General features: G+C 40.1%; 1 protein-coding gene across 1 annotated transcript in view; it reads right to left on the bottom strand.

Moving 5' to 3' along the window:
- The window catches only part of LOC135462990 (potassium voltage-gated channel subfamily H member 7-like), a 244622-nt gene that overhangs the window by 7773 nt on the left and 217235 nt on the right, over positions 1-19614 (bottom strand). Inside the window, exons 3-8 of the mRNA XM_064740315.1 lie at positions 11570-11689; positions 9777-10262; positions 8616-9015; positions 5914-6113; positions 1256-1355; positions 375-527 (exon numbers count right to left, since the gene is read on the bottom strand). Of these exons, the coding sequence (XP_064596385.1) occupies positions 375-527; positions 1256-1355; positions 5914-6113; positions 8616-9015; positions 9777-10262; positions 11570-11689 (1459 nt within the window). The remainder of the gene's footprint in view (positions 1-374; positions 528-1255; positions 1356-5913; positions 6114-8615; positions 9016-9776; positions 10263-11569; positions 11690-19614) is intronic.

Here is a 19614-nt window from a genome sequence, read left to right as displayed (position 1 = left end):
TAACGTTGTAAATTATCTTTTGTCTTCTCATTTCGCAGCTGACTGTTAATGGTTGTAATAAACCACGAGCTGTTGGCATTAAACATAAGCATAACGGGTTACCGGCTTACTTAGAAAACATGATTGTTACCTTAAATCCGTTTATATCACTATATCATTGTTTCCCATCAGAGGAGTAGCAGTGAAAGGATGTCTTTAAATGCTGAGTGCATATTGGAAGCTTAAAGCAAAAGGTTAAAATAATAAATTTTACGCGTGTTGTTACATAAAATTGTTATTAGCCCCGTGGCTATTTCTCAACAATGGTATACTGGCCACTAAACATGCATAATAAAAAAAGGAAATACTGCATGAATGAAGATTAATTTCCTTACCTAATATGGCCATTACAATGTCGTCATTCAGAATCTCTATGGAGCCACGCGCTATAAAATAAATGGCGGTTAAAATATCTCCAGGATGTATCAGCGTGTCACCTGGAGGCGCATGCGTAGTTTTAAATTTCATGGACAAGGCTCGCAGACAACCTGTAAAGATATAGCAAAAGACGAAACAGTGATTAAAAAAGGAGGTGGAATCCGAATTTATGCCTGTATAGCTGTATACTACGCCTTATTAGCCACTGGCTTACTGTGCACCTGTTTAATAAACATACGTTTAAAACAAGGCGGAATCAAAAAAAAAAAAACATTTTGTAAGAGAATGGTACTGAACCAACAACTCCCATAACATTGTGATGGAATGGGATGTACGTTAATTTCTGATTTCTTAATTTTTTAATTTCTTAACTTTCCTCAAAAAGATGGGCTAAGCATCCCCAAGGCCTGGTCTGTTTGTTTTAGTGTGATTATATGTTAAATGTGAGACAAGCAACATTTTGAGTAATTCTAGACGGTTGGCTTCAAATGTCTTCACTGGACCTTTCTTTATTTACCTAAATCTTCGTAAGCTATGGTACTTACATGAACAGTTAGAATTAAACCGTGACTGAGGTAAATTGACAAGAGGCCGTAGTTTACCGGGCTACACGTGGCCATTTGACTGCTATCACACTGTCGTCATTGCTCTGGTTTTGTTCCCTATGTTATAAGAACCGCAACTCTTACAGCTATTAACAGGATTCTCGGATAAGATGGAGCAATTTGCACCTATACATATGACATGTTGCATGCGCAGTAATCTTACAGACGTTTTTTCGGTGTCCATACATGAAATGTTAACTGAAAGTCACAAAGAATTGAACACAACTACTTACCCGGGCTGGAACCCTTGAAGGCCACGCAGCTATGCAGAAGGTTCCGGTTTAGGTGAAGACAAATGTCAGCTTGAAGACACTCTGGGAAGCCTTTCAATACCTAGAAGGACAATTTAAATATACATGCTGATTGACATAAGGTGTGGAAAGGTAAATTTAATGTATTCGTCGAATCAGGCATTCGTATTCATTACGTCAACCAATAAGGACGTTCCAGGTCAACAATCGCAAGGCCAATTCCCAAAACGACGTATACCACAAGCCACCAAAGAACTAAGAAAGTAAATGAAGTGCCAAAATATGACGGAATCATAGAAATAGAAGCAGACAGCAGTTTTCAACGATGATGGCGCAAGACATGTTCAAGGTGAATTAGTGAAATCCGTATTTAGATCATTCATACAGATCATGTATACCATGGTAGTATAAACAAAGGTCGATAATAAATTATGTATCTCTTTGGCGATTTTGTTTGATTTCATGTATCCAACGTGACGGTCTAATGCAACACGAGAAGCCTACTGAGTTACTCATTTGCTTAATTTTCCTCTCTCAAAGATCAGAGACACTATACATGCACGCATCCTGCTTCATAACTGTGGCTAGCTCGATTTTACCCGGGGCTAAGGGCTCTATATTCATTGTGTAAATAATATTGTGTTTGTGGATATATTTACAATTGAAACAAAAACGCAACGGACATGAGTATGTTATCGAAAACTTACAAACTTGCATGGTGCATACTTTGGAAAAAGAATGAATGGATGAATGAATTTACCTATATAACATTCCCTGTCTCTTTCCACCAACGTTAATTACTACTCCCTTTCCATCAACCCTCCATCATCTGTTAGTTCTCAGCTCTTCGGTCGCATGTGTTAAAAGTAATTTTTGGAAATTGGTAAAGCAGCCATTGCCACGGAACATCCATATCGGTAGACTGCTGATATACAAACGTTTTTTTCGACTGATTGATCAGAACAAATGGCGACTGACACCAATGTAGCAAATGGCCCTCGTTTGCCTTTGGAATGTACGTCTAAAGACACATGGGTAGTGTAATATTAGGTGCTGAGGTTTTATTACCTCTGTGGTAAAACCATGAAGTTTGTAATAGCTTCAATGCTGCGAACGAATTCTCTCGACGTTAACATTATTAATGTATGCATCAAAAAGACAATCATAGATCAGCGTTCAACCGAAGTGGAAGTTCCAGGTCAATAATCACCAGGCCAATTCCCAAAAATTACCGAAGAACTAAAAAACCATATAAAATACTAAAAGTAGAACGGAATCATGCAAACAGAAGCGGTCAACAGTTTTAAATGACGTTGGAAATGCACAAGGTATTCTAGGCAGCTGTGTGAAAATAGTGTTTCAAAATGTGTACTATGTTAGAATTCAAGTTGTCAATAACAAAACATGTATCTCCCTGTACAACCTCATTTCTTGTTCTAATCGCGCAGGTCACATTTGACTATGTTTACACAGTAGCGCTATGATACAATTACCATGCCAATCCACTTCCGAATTGACCGGTTTATCCACGGTTGGTATACGAATGTCTGTTTTGACGCCTTACATAACGTTTGATATGACATTAACATGGGTTTTGTCACGTACCTCGCAAAGGGTGGTGTACTACCGCTAGGACTGCGGCTACCCCCATAAACCTGACGGGTATTTATGTTAGTAAAGAATGCTTAGGTAAGGCATTAAACGTCAGTTAAATAAAACACAATGAATTTAATCACAAATTTGATTAAGTTTCCCTAAGGACTACGCATTTCCTTTAGAAATACAGTGATGTATACTGTAGATTTTTTTTACCCAAAACGACACAGTTGGTAAACTGAAATGATTCAGTTTTATTATTTTTCTTACAAAGAAAGGATCACGCCTCTTCAGGAAGGTCGACAACACTGTTCTCTATCACACCGCCATATTAGACCCAGAACGAGGCTCGGAATACAAAATCTTTTCTGTAAATGGCGTTACGAGTATTACCTTTGTTACAGTTTTAAGACGCAATATACCATTTGTAACGTTCTTTTGAAATGAAAAAACCTTTTTTCAGCTACGGCATTTGTTATTACATTTGACGGAGTTTGAAGCTTAACTTGCTAAATACATTGACATGGTTAAATATCACAAAAAAACGAATTATTTTCATCAGCTGCGGTACTTGTTATTGCATCTTGTGGAGATATGCCAGCAAAATGAATTTCCGATTGCTCAGTTAATGGCTTAATTGCTGATATAAAAGGAACATACGACCACACGCAAAACAACTGCACTGAGAGTGACGTCCACGAATGTAAAACCGAACAGCCCAAGGAAGACAGTCGTGCCAAAACGAATATTGGACGCAAATTATTTTAGGCAAGATGTAATTAATGTGACAGCTTTGGGAAACAAGAGTGCAACGGAAATCTCATAATTGCATCAGGTAGTTCATGGGGAGACTGTGTCAACACTTGATTCGGTAATAGCTTTCACGCTGATTGGTGACTCTAAATGTCATTTTCGCATTTTGGTGAGATGTGTGAAGACATCTGACACGTGGCCTTAAAATACGACAGTGAAAGCAAATTACGATGTTGTCTGACATTTGCTTTTTACCATTTCAGTGGAACAATGGGTCACCTTGTTTCTTGGTAAATAAACCCTATTTCTTAGTTCATTTACAACTCGTTAAACGGGCTTCATTTACAAAGCTCTGGACGTTTCTTGTCCTTGTTTTGTCCTGAACACTATCAGAGTCAGCTAATTTAACCCCTGCGTTTCGATTAATATTTCGTAAGGTGGGTGTTACTTTTTTAAAGCTTGTACTGGCGTTTATTTTTCAAATTATTCTCTGAGGTGGGTGATGTTTTTGATAGGGCCTGTCTTAGGGCCTGCTTAAAAAAGCAATTTCGGGCTTAAGTCGAACATTTTTAATCTTCTTTAAAAAGTAAAGCATTTGAAGATGAATGCTCAGATGGCTGAAATTGTAATAGATTTACAACAGCATAGAGAGCATAAACAGCTGGCAACATTTTAATGATGCAATGCATATATATTTAAGACTTTAAATTAGGTTACAACTTTTGGTTAAAACTAGCAATTCCTCTCTGACGTTTTCCTTTCAATGTGTATATCTACCTTTACTTTTTCTTTTGGCGGAAAAGTTAGGAGATCCTTGAACTTTTTGGTACGTTACTTGGGAGGTTTGAAGGCAATATTTCGTACCCAATGTCAAAGGCTGTTATGGTGTAGTGTCTTCTGAGTGGAAAAGGGCTTTCCCAAGTTTAATTTATTTATTTGATTTATTTGTTCAATAAATAAAGGAAATCAGGCAGGGCCCGGTGAAAGCCCAAGACCATCCGCAGGTTGCTGGGAGACCTACCCACGTACGGCCGGAGGGGAAGCCAGTCTAAGCTGGACTCGAAGTCACAGAGACCGCATTGGTGAGTGGCTATCGCTAACCAAGTGAGGCACGGAGGCCCCATCACGATTTTAAAGAATTGTCAGGGCTATTGTACGTCAGTAGATAAATAAATGGGAAATTAGATGACGTCTGCATCCTGTGTTAAAATAACTTCAGCCTCTGTTAATCCTAGTGGTTACATAACACTCCTGTGATTACGTAACCCTCCTGTGACACTGGAGAATCGCCCAACCGAATGCGAATCGGAAAAGACATTTCCGTAGTTGTCAAGGAGAGTTGCGGCGATGCAGTGAGGTCCGTAATCGATTTCATTCTGACCGGTAGTAGCACTTCCGCTTCATCGTGAGAACGTCTGACGGTTTAGGCCACAGGAAATGCCGTTAAGCAGGACGAATGGCTCTGAGTCATTGGATCAGGCACCAGTGTTATAAGGTTGAGCGGATTACATCATTCCGGTTGACTACTGTTATAACTCTGAGGAGAGGCGAGGTGCCTGCAGTAGTAGGAAGTTCGCGCTGTAGTATTTCAGGATATCACGCGGTTGTAGCCTGCCAGACGTTCGCCGCCCAAAGCGGATTGAAGCCACTTCAGTGACTAATGAATTCTTTATTGATTCCTAATTCGCAAATCGATTAACTAAATCACCCAGTAAACCTTAGCCAGACAGCCTGTCTTCCCGATCAACTTGTCCAAAGAAAGCTGTAATGTCGGGACTTACCCTGGCTCAGTGGATTTCAAATGACGCCCTGATCCCGCCACTTTCGATCGGCGGAAGGTGGTCTCAAGCTCGAGTCCAGCTCCCGCCATGTTCCCCCGTGGCTTAAAATTGCCACGTTTTTAATAAAAGTTACCTCCGGGTATTTTAGTTATCATTCAACCTTATATTCGACTAACTTCAACAAGTGGAAAATTGATGAATTCGGCGTAAAACATCAATTAAATAGGAGATATATACGTTAATTACCGTTGGGCGCCTTAACATCATGATGATGGCCACCGTCGTATTAGTGAAAGGTTCTTGAGTACCATTCACAACAAAATCACATAAACAAAAAGTACGGTATTGTAAGGTCGTAAAATTGTCCACGTGCACTGGAGTGTATTGTTAATATTTAACGCCGTACCCATCTGTTTTTGTTCTTACAGAATGACTGTCTATGTTATTCGGTAACATAAGAAATTATAAAGGTGGCGAGGATTTGAAAACATTATAAGCGTTCATACTCACGTTGTTCATGTCTATACCGTTTGTATAGGACCATGCGTGCTGGAATGATTCGTAAAGTCGATTGGCGAGGGATTTGGGAATGTGGTGAAAATTGATGAACTCTTTAATGCTTTGAGACTTTTCGTGGTATTCGTCGGTCCCTTGGTACAACCTTAACATGATGGAAGAAACGTTTCCGAAGATGGCGGCGCTGAGTAGAGCTGTTGACAAAAAAGAGAAATATCTAGTAAGAAAGTAATAACACTTCTTCAATGTGGCCCCCTATCGGGTTGTATATATACGTGGCAAGGTTTGAAGGTGGCCATCTGTTTTCCTCGGGCTCTGTTTGGATTCCTACCGACAAAACCGATTCCTACCGCCGTCGTATCAGTCAAATATTCTTAACTCTACGGCGTAAAACTCCAATCAAATTAAAACAAAAAAATAAACGGTAAACAAATGTAATATGCTTGAAAAAAAAAATACTATGGGGGATAGCGAAAATGAACAGCATGGTTCTTTTTATTTCAAATTTCTTAACTGAGAAAATACATTTTCAGCAGCAGATCTGGAGAGTAAACTTCCGAAAGAAAACAAGCGTTTGGTATTTCGTTGGTAGGGTTCTAGAAATAACGTAACTAAGTGTTCTTAGAATTATAACAGTGTAGACTAAAGTAATATTAAAAAAATATTTGAGAAGTGTTTGCCCCGACAAAGAAAATAATTCTAATAAGAGGGATGTATTAAGACATTCCTGATATCTCATTTTTTTTTTCAGAAAAAACTTCTTTCTCTTTGGCAGTTTAATAAAGAAACGAATATGCTGGACAAGTCACAAGCTGCATTAAACCATTTGGATTGCATCACGCCACCTGAATGATAAAGCGCTGGTTCCTGTTTTTTTCAAAACTGAGATTGTAAGGAGAAAAAAAACAAAAAACAACAAAAAAAAAACAACAACAAAAACAAAACCGCCCTCTTGCATGACGTGCAGGTGAATCTAGTTGGGCTGCATTTCGAAATTCGAATTAAAAGTTGTGATTCAGTTTCAATACAGTTAGGAGCCCTTCGTGGCTCAGTTGGAAGCGTAATGACTCTGGAGCCTCTAACCAACGCGGTCGCTGTGAGTTCAGCTCGTGCTGGATTCCTCTCCTGCCGCACGTGGGAAGAAACAGCAACCTGCGGATGGTCGTGGGTTTACAGCGGGTTCTGCCCGGTTTTCTTCCACCATAATGCTGACCGCCGTCGTTTAAGTGAAATATGCTTGAGTATGGCGAAAAACACCACTCAAATAAACAAATAAATCAATAATTTAATTGACATACATCGTCTATATTCCCTGTTCCGGTGTTATTCAAAAATGTAAACGAACTATCATTATATATGAACAGCTATAATAGAATATGCTGTATGACGTGGTGTTTAAATAGCATATATTACATATAACACCACGTTGGGCACACGTGTATTGGTGGAACACTTTACTATACACTGAATGGCAAGAAATAAAGCAGAACTAAAAATGGAAGTAGAGAGATTTGTTTCCATCTAGCCGCCATAAACCGCCAGATTTTCCGTATCCACGCGAGATTATAAGAGAGACCAGAGGAGTATTTGGACGGGTTCTAAAGGGCACTGCCGGCAAAATCAGACGAATAGCCGGTAGTGCTGTAATGGCGACAGTAAACAAAAGCGTCTGGAAGGAATTGACAGTCGCCATTACTCGCACGGCTCCCTCTAATGATGTTTTACGGCCCCAGGCGCAGTGTTTCAGTCAAAAAACTCGCCCAGAATCTAAGATGTTAATGCAGTAGTCGGGTCTACCTGGAAGCAAGCGGAAGCCGTAATGCTAAGATAGAAGCATCCATTTGTCGCAATGCCAAAAATTTCGTGCCTTCTAGAAATAAAGCAAGTCGACAAAACGCCCATTAGGCACGCCTGGACTGAACGCGGTCAACCGGTGCTGTGCCTCAAAGGCCTTGCTTTGTTTGAATGTTGTGTAATGCCGATTTCTAAATCTTTTTTCTATTTCGTGACGACCAGTGTGAAAAAGGGGGGAAGGGAGTGAGGTGGGCGGGGGGGGGGGGGGATCTGGAACTTTATCTTAACAGGGCGTATACCATGTTACCATGTGTAACAACAGCATCACCTTTTTCTGCAGCAGGCATTGGCTTGAAATTCTGTTCAGCTCAGTAGGTGCAGCGCTTGGTTTGGATTCAGGGGATCTGAGTTCAAATCCCTGTGGGATCCATTGAGGTAGATGTATTTCTTTTACATGCATGTATGTTTCAGTTTCAGGTGAGCCAGCAAGTGAATCATTCAATCATAACATCTGAATGACCTTCAGTTCATTGTCGTCACAGTGGAGATTTTTCATCAATCGTATCAGAGTTAGATGAAAGGGCATGGCTTGTACATGGCGGACTGGAATGAATCCAACATATTGATAGTCCTGGAACCCCATGCTGGAGACAACAGACACGACTTCTCAGCCAGTCACACTATAATGACAATGGCTCAACAAGTTCTTGGTCTATTCTATTTACGTTGAGAGTAAATCAAGGCAGTACAAAGATTACCGATATATAAATCTTAGATAGGCATGTGACTCGATTCTGAATTGAACCTCGGAGCTACCGTTTATTAAGCAGACACGCTATCTAGCACCATATCTTCCGTGATACGATCACAAGATAAATGTGAAAAAGTTATGCAATACTTACACCCCAGCATCATAGCGAAGATGGCGAAGATTTTTTCAGCATTTGTATTAGGGGCTATATTTCCGAAGCCAATACTTGTCAGTGTCGTAAACGTGAAATACAGTGACGTAATGTACTTTGATCGTATCGTTGGACCGCTCAATGAATCGTTCGCCATGTAAGGATGTCCCACTTGATCGGCCAAGGTGTCTAACCAACCAATCTTCGCGTGCAAGTGAAGTCTCTCCACATTGGCTATAGCGTAAAATATGCAGGCCAGCCAGTGACCAATCAGCGTGAAGGACACCATTAAAAGTAGCAGGACCGCCGCTCCGTACTCTGAGTACTGGTCAAGTCTGCGCAAGACACGGAGAAGTCGTAACAATCTGGCGGTTTTCAACACTCCCGTAGCTGTCATTGTCTGAAACAACAACGAAGATGGTTCCTATGTATCAATCTTTTTACTTGTGTATTTGTTCCAACTCACAACACTCATAATGCTGTTCCGCAGATTCCTAATACGTAAATAACAACAACGGAAATGGAATCATTATGATACGCTGTTGTCTGCTAGGCTGATGGCCTTTGAGTGCAGGGGTCAAACCTTCGTCAGATCCTAAGAAAGAATTCGATTGGTCCCCGATCCGGTTTGTCCAGATCCGGTTTACCATATCTGTTTTTTATTTATTCTTAACATCATGTTTTTTTTTGCGTATTTATATATTTTATTAGTGTTTAACGCCGTACTCAAAGACATTTTACATATATAACCGCCGACAGATATATGTGGATGGAGCAAAACGAAGTAACTGGAGTTCGATTGTGTAAACCTTTGCCCGTGCCAGTGCCTGACATGCAGACCTAGATAACGACCAATCAGCATACAGTAGGAGAGCAATCACAGATTCCACAAAATCATTTTGGCCTTCAGCTATAACTTAAAACCTTGTCACAGTGTTTTTTTATTAAGACTGAAGGTCGAAAATTTGACACATTTGTTTTCCTGTAACACTGATAAGGTGGATAAAACTTTAATTTATTGGACTCACAAATAAGCTCTAAAATCATATTTTAAAGTTTGTCGGTAGCCTCAAATAAGTCTGTGCAATCGGCCCCTGACTTTGTCACTGAGAGTGGCGGTGGATGTGTGTCTAGATCTGTGTGAAATATTCTCATACTTACGTCACTGGTTCCCGAGCCGAACAGGAGCAGATCGAATGGTATCGCAGCAATGGTATCAATCACAAACCAGCCTTTCACATAATGAATGGCGATTTTCTGAGGGTCGGCCACAACCTCTCCCATGTGGACGTATGTGGTTCGAAAGTTGATCAAAATATCCACAATGAACATGATGTCCACAATGAGGTCTATGATCACCAGAGGATCTGCCCGACTGGTCTCAGCGTGCTTGTTCCTCGTGCTACTCTCGCGATTCAACTTCATTTTGATTTCTTCTTCATTCAACAAGAAGGCCACCGAATAGGGCGTAAACACAGCTGTATATAAAACCAGGAACAGGATAATCCAATCCCAAACGGCTTTAAAAGGCGAATAGTGGAGTATGATGAATTTCGGTTTGGATCCGAGTTTTGAGGGTGGAGCCGTTCCTTCTTCCGCCGCTGACAGTTCTTCATCTTTGTTACTGGTTGTGTTTGTCTTGATACTCTATAGTGCAGTACAAATACAAACGTTTCCATTAGAAAAATGGCAATGAATCAAACCCACACGTAAAGCAGTATGAAAACATCACACTAGAAACGTTGTCCCATTCGTTTTAAACGAAGAAGGCATATCAAGACGTAAACACTTTTTTCAATAGTATGGATGTAAGTGTATATTTATCTCATGTTTTTTTATCAATTTCAAGCTAAAGAATCATAACCGTTCTACATTTTGTTCCCAATCTTTCCCGCGTTTTAAATTTATGTTTTACGCCTACATTAATCATAACCCTGCTGGTGGACTATGATTTCTCAAGGTCTGGTTCCTCGGCATTGTCTTTGTATGACTCCTTATTAAATGTTATGTCTTATTCATTTATTTATTTATTTATTTATTTATATGGTTGGTATTTTATGTTGTACTCAAGAACATTTCACTTATACGACGGCGGCAAGAATTATGGTGGGAGGAAACTGTGATGTGTCGTAACGAAACCACAAAAAAGGTCAATTGGCAGGCGATCGTATTTCACCGGTTGCGTGTGACACTTTCCCAGCTGTCACTCTCGTGACTGCTATTACTCGGCATGCTGTAGTCTTTTGCATTATGTACTTAAAATCGATAATTCTAAGAAAGGTAACATCTTAGATTAGGTAAACAAATCAGAAAACTGATGGATGGTTTGCGTATCACATGCACATTGTGTTAACAAACAAATTGCATAAAAGAAGCATTCCACTGTTGACACTGGCGACATACTGTTCAATGTCGGATAATACCCGTTATATCTCAAAGACACAATGGAAGAACTGGCTGTACTATCAATTTGAAAACATGTGATACAGTCTCAAAGACAGTCGCGCATTGATTTTATATTCTAAAATACACGCATGATCCTGGTGATCAAAGTGTATGTTCACTGTTGCCAAGGAATTGGCGTTTAAGCAAACTCTACAGTTTGGGCATGCTTGTCGGCATAAAGGGCGCTTGCTATAATCCCCTCTCTGTCCCCTTACGTCCGTAGACTTGTCTCAGCATAATATACCAGCAGTACTTACGTCCGTAGTCTTGTCTCGGCATAATATACCAGCAGTACTTACGTCCATAGACTTGCCTCAGCATAATATACCAGCAGCACTTACGTCCGTAGTCTTGTCTCGGCATAATATACCAGCAGTACTTACGTCCGTAGACTTGCCTCAGCATAATATACCAGCAGTACTTACGTCCGTAGTCTTGTCTCGGCATAATATACCAGCAGTACTTACGTCCGTAGTCTTGTCTCAACATAATATACCAGGAGTACTTACGTCCGTAGACTTGTCTTTGGCAATACGTTTTCTGGCAGCTTCATCTGAGATCGGTCGGAAATTGGATCCTTTGCTCTTCAAATCTCTGAGCACCTTTAGCATGATTATTTTGTTCTTCGCCTGAAAATAGAGAAAGACATAAAAAATGACATAAGACTAATAGGCCTCCTCAAAAATATAAAGTAATACCAGTGTTTCAAATCGAGTGCACTTTGTCTTTGCACTTGGTTGAGTTCAGATTTAAATTCGCTGTATAAAGTTTTACCCGTTCACATCAGATCGGCACCCTGAAAAGAACCATATGCCCAAGACAAAACATCTCTTCCACCCACTGGCAGTATAGCGAGAACTGGCCAGAATGAAAACGGGAGTCAACCAAGAAAAAGCTTCTTTTACCACCATAGAAACCACGAGGACTGGCATGGAGCATGACATGTTGGTTAATTGGAGAAAGCTGTATGGCCAAACGAGAAACAGTCTGAAATGGGAATAACCGGTATAAAGGAAATCTGCTTTGGGTTGGAGGAGGTCAGGGGAAAAAGAAAGAAGCTCTTATAACAGTTAGAAAAAATAACAGTTGTGAAACATTCTGTGTAACTAACACACAATCTCTCAAAAACGCCGTAAAACTAAACGACCTTGAATCTGATTGACAATATCCAAATTCAGGTCTTAGTATTACAGTGCACGCATGCGAAGCTTCAGACAGTTTGGCAGAATGACAGAAAATCCAGATGTGCTAAAGCGGTTAGATCCGCTTTTCAGATACCATGTTTCCTCGACAATTGTTAACCAAAGCATCTTATTTTTGCAAATGAGCAAGTGAGTTGAAGTAATGGAACGATTACCGACTGGCTGCTCATACGTCTATCTTTTTGGAGATCATCCAGTTCAGCATGCTTTCCTGCCAGGCAGCCTTAGACGATACACGTTGTTCATAACGGGATTTTCATGCAACTAGTGAATGGGCCTGCATGACAAGGGACAATGGGAACAATGAAAATAGGCGGGGGACGATTGATCGATATCACCATGTAGTAACTGTGTTGCGTAAGTAACGCCAACCAAATATTACGGCCACGCAACATTGTGGTCGTGACACATTTGATACAAATCGTGAGCCGCTCTCCATGGGCCACAACAACAGCCTGACTGGATTTATTGTAAAGCGCTGTTGAACAGTTGGTCAGGAGATACTTGGCTGTTTGTCAGGTTACATTCCCCTCAGTACTGATTACGAATGAAGCATCGATATGAGTAATACGATGTCAGTTCTGATGAAACCAACATCACGTGATGATACTAATAGTCCCACATACACATACCATTGTGGTGTATACAACAAATGTGCAGGTCTATGCCATATTGGGATTGCTTAGGGGACACTCTGGAGAAAACTTGCTGTTGTCAGAAAGAACGTTTGGCATTTAAGCCCAGTTAATGTAACGATTATACTCCAAGTGAAAATTAACTTCAGTGGAATGTTATAATGTATACAGTTAACCTAATATATATGTTTGAACAGTTGAAACTCTAAGGGTAAGCATGTATTCGGAGATAGATCGATGAGGTGTTCCGAAATAATGAAATGAGTTATTTGTGCGTACTCAAACACACCGACCAACAGTGCACGCTAACTGTACGTATTCAAACACATTGACTGACAGTGGACGCTGACTGTACGTATTCAAACACACTGACCGACAGTGCACACTAACTGTACGTATTCAAACACACTGACCGACAGTGGGCGCTAACTGTACGTATTCAAACACACCGACCGACAGTGCACACTAACTGTACGTATTCAAACACACAGACCGACAGTGCACATTAACTGTACGTATTCAAACACACCGACCGACAGTGGGCGCCGACTCTACGTACTTAAACACACCGGCCGACAGTGGGTGCTGACTCTATGTACTCAAACACACTGACTGACAGTGGGTGCTGACTGTACGTACTTAAACACACCGACAGACTGTGGGCGCTCACTGTACGTACTTAAACACACCGACCGACAGTGGGTGCTGACTGAGTCCAAAGTTCATATATTTGCCTGTTTTTATGTGCAAACACCAATAGGTCAGTAAAAATTTACTTATGCCACTTGCTGCTTCACTGTGTGTTGTTGTATTTTAACCTTTATAATGGTTCCGATAAGGTAATGCTCTGTAGACAAACAGGATGGGATTTCTTACGAATGGTCATCTTGTTTTGCTTCCTTGTATTAAATGTTTACCTCAGTGAACAGTCGGTATATTAATTGTAAGGTCGTATTGGCAATTTGCGTGTTTTAAGCAGTTGAGAAAAAAACATTTTGTCTTTCGATTACGCGTAAAATAGGTTCCGTGTGAGTTTTAACAGCTAAAACAAAAGAGAGAAAAAAGGAGATCCAGAAAGCAGTTAATGGAATTAGAGTCATTCACAAAGAACAAATCAGAGAAATGAATTTATTAAAAAGCGACCTGTTAATATGCTGGAAATGTTGTAGTTTAGATGTTCCGTTATTGTTAATTAGTGTCATTGGTGTGTCGCTCATTGTTTTTGTCAAAGTATACAGAGCTGCAGTATAAAACAACGCATCCAATATTGAAGCAATGTATAAAATGCAGAATCATACAAGTACATATAGAACATGTGGGAAAATGGAGACTGAAAGCATGGTAATGGCCTTAGAAGTACATGTACATGGTATGAGGTCAGTTGTGGCTTCCCAGGTATCTCTTGCGATTTACATGAAGTGTGATGAAAACTATAAATTCGTTGAACCTGTCCTGAAATCGTCCGCGCATTTCTGGTACACTAACTGATAAAGCACAGAGGGCACTTGTGGAGCTGCGGGTCGGGTAGAGGTGAAGAGGGTCGGATTATTTGGGAGTTAGCATCCGGCCATCTTGTCCAGTTTCCGTCTGCGTTCACAACAGAATCAAACTATTAAGATAATCGGGGATGATTTGACCCGACTCCAAGCGAATCGCCAATGTTTGGGTAAACAGCCGTGGACTGGATCCCAAGTGGGTTTCTGCCGCCATCCTCCTCTATTGGCCGGACTAAGGCCTGTTTGACGGACTATCACTTATGACGATCGCCCCATTAAGCGCCTGCGGCTCGGAACCCTCGGGCTGTCCTAAATCCCCCGGTCTTATCAAGCTGTAGTGACGCGATCCAAGGGTCTAGGCTGATGTGAAAATGTGAACTGTCGGGACGATAAGTGGAAGCGGAGTCTTAGAAAGGCTATTGAAGATAAGCCGACCGCAGGCCAATCGCCATAAATGGAATTCCTTAGAAATCGCGTACGATAAATAAGGTTGGCTACATTTCTCCATAAAACAAATTACACAAATACAGGTTACTAAACCTTGCCAGAGTTTCCGATAGATTATCTTCAATCTCAGAAGGCTGTCTTGGCATTGAAGGCAAACGGACACAAGTGTGTAGAGTAAATTAAACAAATATCGGAGCATATTGAATAATGATAGTAATGTACCATTATTGCTCATATTAAGTTACCATAGGTAAGACCTCAAGCCTTTATAACTTCCAATGTGTGTTTGGAATATGCACTATAAATTGACTACATTCTATTTCCTTTTTATACTAGTGGAAAACGCACTGCATTAAAAGGTTTGGCATCTTTAAGTACATGGTGTCCACTATAGTTTGGTGTGTGTCTTGTCATTTTGCTGGACGAGCATCGTACAAAACTCACTGAACGACAAATTTTCCGGTTTAAGAAATACATTCCAGCGTTCACGCAACTCTGTGAACGCACACCATCTTTGTACCAGGGGCCTCCGTGGCTCAGTCGGTTAGCGCGCTAGCGCAGCGTAATGACCCAGGAGCCTCTCACCAATGCTGTGAGTTCAAGTCCAGCTCATGCTGGCTTCCTCTCCGGTTGTAAGTGGGAAGGTCTGTCAGCGGATGGTCGTGGGTTTCCCGGTTTCCACGCACCACAATGCACCACAATGCTGGCCGCCGTCGTATAAGTGAAATATTCTTGAGTACGGCGTAAAACACCAATCAAAATCTTTGTACCACAACGAACTTAGAGGGCAACAAACACGTAACAACGGCAAATGCGCAAGCTAATTAATCGAGAGATTTCCGAAGGGATCAATCGCAGGGCGGCACTTACGCTTTTCCATGTTACAAGGCGAGCTAGACTTCCAGCTCAACAGCCACAGCGAGGGCGGCTTTCATGAACAAAGGGGCTTTTTATTACCTATGCAGTGGACCGCCGTGACATAGAAGCTAGGGTGCCAATGCGGTTGGTGGGAGTTCAAGTCCAGCTCGTACTGGCATGGTAGTGCGGTGCGTTTGTCAAAAACTCGGTCAGCGCAAATCCATTCAAACTGTTCGTATTAGCTAAGAACAGACCAGACAATTACCTTTCACAAAATATCATTCTCGTCTGTGCAAGTTTATCCGTTCAAAAAAAGGGAACAAAATTTCAAAATTTACACTGGGGGTTCCATTCAATTTTTTATAATCATTTTAACACTATAAATTGTAAATTTGAGAGTCTGTTACTGACTAACATGAAATAACTTCAACCGTTCTTGGTAAATAAGGAAACTTTGGTTCGACTTGTGAATATGGAATTCTTGCAACAATCTCTGGTATAGCCACTTTAAAACTCCTGATCTGCTGAAATGCGCTACCACGTATTCTGCATTTTATAGAGCCTATAGGTTGGTTCACTAGTCTTGAAGTTTAGAAAAATTATATAAAAATCTGAATCTGAGGACTTATTCTGTTGTAAGGAGTATAGTCACAAGAGTTACCCATATATAAGATTGATGTGAAATGTAGAACGTTATTTTTAAATGAATTGTGTAATGACCGACAGACGTTAATCATGATAACTGAAGGCTGGAGTCAGTGTGATGGAAACACGGGGATAAATTAATGGAAATAAGCCTGGTTTTTGTTTGGCTTTGTTCTTTTGCCAACAGCCGCAAAATATCCACACATACATTCTCTCAGCACTTTTTGAACTTCCCTGAGATCTTAGCCCATTACCAACATCAGCAAACGCCACTTGAAGGGATCAGGCATATCGTCATATCATACAGAAGAAAAGTGTCAGATAAAAAAAGTTATATGGGCCAAGAGGAGACAAAAACAAAGACAAAGATTAGGGCAGCCATGTATCACCATGTGCCAGCACATTTTTGTTTCAAATCAGGATTGTCTAATTTGAGTTAATGTCAGACAAATAACATCTTTTTATCAACTCTCTGTCCCTGGCTTATCATTATGTTTGGCTTGAGGCCACACCTGAGATAAAACCTTGGCAACGTAACACCCACTCAGACGGATTAAACACTTTTTTCCTAGAAGAAAAGGTGATATGGGCAGAACGCGGGTATTTCTCTCACTTTTTTTCTGATAGATTGCAAGTATATTAGATGATTTCAGTAACTGACAATCTTTAGCCCCTGCCAATTTAAGACATTCGTGTACTCAGCAGATTGACCTTTGTTTCTTGAGAGACATGCTCAGGCGTGTGATGTACCAACTGACTTACTGGGAAATTTCCACTTGCTTTTGTTGGTTTAAACACTGAAAAGTCGCAACAGGTAGATTAGTAGTACTGTATATCTAATGATACAGAGACGAAACAATGACCTTATTGTTAATAGAATACAAACAGCATTTTCTCTGCCCAGCCTGACAGATAGGCGCGTCTGTTAGGAGTTTCCTAGATGTTAATAATTAGCAAATGACCCCAATCAGCCAATCAAATAAAGGAATACAGAAATATTTGTGTCAGCGACTTATGGCTGCGTGTAATCAGAGTACAGGTAGACACTCGCTAATCTTCATGTTCTTGTACTGTGTCTTATGATTGGCACACCAATTTACCAATTGAAAGCTAGTCAGTGGAAATCACAGAAATCTGTAAATATCAGTTAAAGTTCAACTGGATTGGCCGAGTCCAATCACTGGCGTGCATCATTCATTAGAACACAGACGCCTACGAAATTAATCAGAATAAATATATTTTAAGAAATCAAATAATGCTAAAATAACACTGGTGAAATGCACATCATTGAGTAGTCTAACAGGCACAGCAAGTTTATGCTCAGTATGATTTTCCCGAACTCGTTTGAATTTCATCTGGTAGTGCTCGTCCAGCTTGCTAACTTAATAGTGCAAAATAGACAAGCAGGGAATATATCGTCTTCGCCATATATGATGTATCGACTTACAAAAATACTTTGCTAGAATTCGTCTTTTCTAAGACTGATATCAATGAATCCATCTTATCCCAGCCTTGCAGAGCGAGTTGACGGCGTATATTTCCCATAACAATCTGCTTAAACACAATAACTATAATGAAATAAAATCAATAATGTATCAATAATGTTAACGTTGATTCATTCTATATGCTCATTTTACACTGTTCATGTAAATGCATAGTCAGTAGCAAATTACACCCCAAGCACCATGACTTTACCAGAACTAGATAAAAAAAAATGCATTGATGTTATTTGCAATCTATTAGAAGTCACTGATCTGCAATTACTCAAAATGCTATGTTGTGATCACGTTTAACATACAATGAAATGACAACAACGCAATGTGAAATCAACCACATATTTCTTCAGCGACATAACGTGTCTGTGCCCTCCCTTTGAGCTTGGGTTTCTGACACTGACTGTTTTTTCTTGTGCACTGCGCAGTGATTAAAACGCTAACGTAGCAAATGTTTGCCGTTTATCTTCGGCATGCAGATGGGTAGTGTCGACTCAGGCCAGAAAGTTTAAATACCTCTATGTTAAAACAACTGAATTTGTAATAGTTTCAGTTTTGCCAGTGTTTTTTTAGACTTTCCCTGGATAACCTCATACCTTGTTGTAATCGGCACAGACTAGATTTGATGATGTTTATGTAGAAGCGCTATGATACATTTACCATGTCAATCCATGTCCGAATTCAGCAATTTACCCATTTTTTGTGTCATTCTAACTACTTTTGGCCCAACAAATTACAGTTGGCCATCGGTTTCGCGGTACAAACATCAGCGACTTCATGGAGCCCCAGGGTCTTGGAATAAAAGAGGATATCTAATAAACGCTTTAACTTTAAAAGATAACTCAGTTTTGTTTACCACAGTTACGCAATCCAAGTCGAAAAGTCTGCAGTACGTTGTCGTTTATCTGTAAACAACTTAAGCTAAATGTTCCATGTGGTTTTGCTCGCTAAAATTTAAAAATCAAACACGAAGTTTTGAAAGTGACTCCTTCATTACTACAAGATATCTATGCGATTTATATGACGTTAGGCAACAATACAAAGATTAAAAACACTTTAAATATCCAACTTGTCAATATTGTAAATATCGATCATGGCTTGCTGCCAGTAGTATTTGGAACGCACGATATATTTAATATAGCTTTGGAAGGAGTGTAATCAGTGTTGCTTTAATCTAAACCATGACTTTATTTTAACGGATAGCACAAAGAACTTTATTTAGGCGCGCACAATGGGATATCATTTTTTTTTGATTTACTTAACAATGTAATGGTAAATACTACATCGAATCATACTGACGTTACTTGAAGACTTTTGCGGTTCTTTAGCATTCAGAATAGCACACAGAATTCTCCGTTTTATTTTTTTATTTATTTATTTATTTATTTAGCTGGTGTTGCAATAAGTGTCCAAAATACAGTTGAAATCATTTTGTTTGTGGCTTTATAACCTTGTCCAGTACGTTACGAACACATTTTGGTGCCTTGAAGCTTTGGCAGTTAAACATTGTACTCTTGATTAAGATAACTCTTAACTGGGTTTATCAGGATGGGTATCGTTCGTGTGTAGCTGGAAACAGATAAGTTACAGCCCTATACGACACCAGACAACACCTGACACGATTCGCCATGGTTAGCAGAGTCTACGGACAAAATATACACAAGAAATGATTCCCAAAGGCTTGGGGTAAATACAAATCTGCCGCCCATTAACACTGTCTATGGGGTTTATCATTGATAAGTGACCCGAGTAAGGTATACAGTCACAGCCTTTATATG

This window comes from Liolophura sinensis, chromosome 2, assembly GCF_032854445.1.
Source record: "Liolophura sinensis isolate JHLJ2023 chromosome 2, CUHK_Ljap_v2, whole genome shotgun sequence".
In the NCBI taxonomy this organism is placed as follows: domain Eukaryota; kingdom Metazoa; phylum Mollusca; class Polyplacophora; order Chitonida; family Chitonidae; genus Liolophura; species Liolophura sinensis.
The sequence above is the reverse complement of the archived record's forward strand: the minus strand, read 5'-3'. Positions and strand labels throughout refer to the sequence as shown.